A 2,575-nucleotide genomic window follows, 5' to 3' on the forward strand; every position below is an offset into this window, starting at 1 on the left:
AAATCACGAGGTGACCGGATCACGCCTCTTAAAAATGATTCGTGACGACTCCCATTTTCATTTTAAAATAAAGAATCGATATAAAAAAAAAAAAGGTTCGAGAATACCCACTAACAACAACCTACCTCGTAGGGCAATTCCAAGAAGGCTTAATGATTGGGAGCTGAGAATGAATAGAGTTAGAGAAAGGCACTATGGTGTGGAACAAGATGGTGAGAAGGTTATGTTTTGAGAAATATGGCAAAGATAGAGAGAGAATGATCGCCAACGGATGAGAATAGGAGCATTATTGTAATTATTTTTTTATCTTGTTCGCAAGTTCACCGATTATGAAAAGATAAAACTACTAAAATTTGGAATCAACAGTAATTTATAAACATTCTACTTCAATTGATTTTTAATCGGTTTTTTCGATCTTTTCGGTTCATTAATATTCCAGTTGAATATTAACATGACGCAAGTGTCTGTGTTCAGTCTCTCGTACACTCGTGTATATAACTTAGGAATATTAGGAAATCATTTCATAGCAGCATAGTTCTTTTGGCACTGCTGAATTTCATGTTACATGATTTTGGATGACCTTTGTACTTTTCCTTCTACAATGTCACCACCAATCATACATACAATCAACCTTACAAATCCAAAACATTAAGATGAAACATAGGGTTACACAAATTCAAAGTTCAAAAAAGTTCACAATTCCTACTCTCTCTCTATTTAAAAGAACCATTTTAATCTACCATCTGAAATTTAGCTTGAAACCCCATATGTATGTTGATGCATACTAACCCCACTTCCCCTACTCGTAGTATGGACGGTGTTTTCACTAAGGGCCAATACAGATTCTCAAATACGGCTCCATTATCGATGCAACCGATCAACAATGTACAATAGCTATCTATTTCACATTTAAGAAGCAAATCGGCTTTTGTTTTTTCGGATTTTAACAACTGGAAGGTTTGGTTTTTTTGAAGATGAAAGAAGGCATTTTCATGTATGCGCAGGGTGTGTTGAGAGTAACCTTGAATGGTTATGCTCGCCTTCGTACGTGACGATCAACATCGAAGGGTCTTCCAAACTTCTCTCAACATGCTTCCTTGCTGGGCACCCTCTCACACTGCTACACTTATAGTATCCCCTGCATCATAAAAGCTTCTCCCTTAACACCATAATCATAGCAGTTGTGCACAACATACTACGGATCGTTAGTAGATAACATAGCTGAAACTAGTTGGCATTGCATCAAGGGATTGGGAGGGTTACCTAGGGTGTGGAGAACCTTTAATTGGCTTTTGGCCGTATTTCCTCCATGAATATTCATCAGGGGGAATATCAGCAACTTTGTTACTAATAGCAGGCACTTTAATAGACCTTTTGATCCTGAGTTTCCTATAAAACAACACACAGATATGATAAGTAATTAGAGTGAACCAATTAACACATGGAATTTTTGACATAAGAAAACTGACCTCCTCTTTGGACAATGGCATTTACCAGAGGTACCGCATTTCATACTACCATCTTGTCCTTTACCTGAACACCTCTTTCTTGAATGTTGAGAGATATGACCAAAAAGGTGTGGCATGCCAATTAAATGGAAGGAATTCCCATCCAAGTTTGCAACACTACCATCCAGGCTCAAAGATGACACAAATGATCCAGCTGATGACATGGTTGGTGTGCAACTAGATCCATCAAATTTAAGGTTTATACCACTGTTACTCTTACCAAACACCATATCTGCATGATATTTCATTTGTTGTTGTTGTTGTTGAAATTGCAGCCTTTGCTGCATCTGTTGCTGCTGCTGCTGATGATGACCAAAGCTGAAATTTTGTGATGGTTTAACTTCAAGGGGTGGTTTTTGGAACAGGTTAGAAGGGTATACTTGAAGAGGTTTTGGTGATAAAATTGTTCTACAATTGGGACTTTCTAGGAAAATTTTTTGAGGCGAAATTGATCTAAACATCTTGGATTTTCTTACCCTTGAATGAGTCAAATCATTGTTGAGAAGAGACACAACTTTTTTGAACTTAAACACAGCTTCACTAGTTTTCATCATTAAGTTGCTGTACTGAAGTTGATCCTTTGGTAAAGACAAGAGACTAAGAACTCTATTACTACTCTCAATAGCTGCCTTGTTTGCTTCTTCAACCTTCTCCATACTTAAAAACATCAAAAAACAAATCAAACCCAGATTCCTAAAAACACCTTAAAAACCAAAGGAGCAAAACGTTTCATATGTTTTAAATGATGTCAGAAAGGTGAACCAAGACCAAGCCTTGGAAATTGGGCATTTCTCAAAACTGAAAACTTTTGAAGCATACGTAAACAAGATTGAAATTAAAGACAACACATACGAAATACTGGCCGTTTTCATTGACAAAAAAGAGGGATAAAAAAAAAAAACTGGGTATGAAATAAAAACAAACAAACAAACAAAAACTTGAGAAAAAGAAAAGCTCAAATTAACCTTGATAAAATTTGAACATACAGAGAGAAAGAGAAAGTCCTAGATTTTATCCCATTAATTGAAAGGCGTGAAAGGGGACTTTTACTTTGTTTAAGAGACTTG

General features: G+C 36.3%; 1 protein-coding gene across 1 annotated transcript; it reads right to left on the reverse strand.

Annotated features, from left to right (window-relative positions):
* Positions 1 to 491: 491 nt before the first annotated feature.
* Positions 492 to 2,575, reverse strand: LOC105804656 (probable WRKY transcription factor 74). The gene is made up of 3 exons (XM_012637349.2): positions 1,470 to 2,575; positions 1,264 to 1,389; positions 492 to 1,138 (listed from the first exon to the last, which is right to left on the reverse strand). Exons 1-3 carry the CDS (start codon positions 2,174 to 2,176, stop codon positions 991 to 993), a joined length of 981 nt encoding a protein of 326 aa, XP_012492803.1. The 5' UTR covers positions 2,177 to 2,575; the 3' UTR covers positions 492 to 990.

Source organism: Gossypium raimondii, chromosome 11 (assembly GCF_025698545.1).
Source record: "Gossypium raimondii isolate GPD5lz chromosome 11, ASM2569854v1, whole genome shotgun sequence".
Taxonomy (NCBI): Eukaryota; Viridiplantae; Streptophyta; class Magnoliopsida; order Malvales; family Malvaceae; genus Gossypium; species Gossypium raimondii.

Bases quoted from the DNA above. Each gene is read 5' to 3' on its own strand.
- LOC105804656 (XM_012637349.2), bottom strand. From the start codon at position 2,176: ATGTTTTTAAGTATGGAGAAGGTTGAAGAAGCAAACAAGGCAGCTATT. The intron at 1,390-1,469 runs GTCAGTTTTCTT...GTTGTTTTATAG, and splicing joins TGCCATTGTCCAAAGAGGAG to GAAACTCAGGATCAAAAGGT. The intron at 1,139-1,263 runs GTAACCCTCCCA...TTTATGATGCAG, and splicing joins AAAGGTTCTCCACACCCTAG to GGGATACTATAAGTGTAGCA.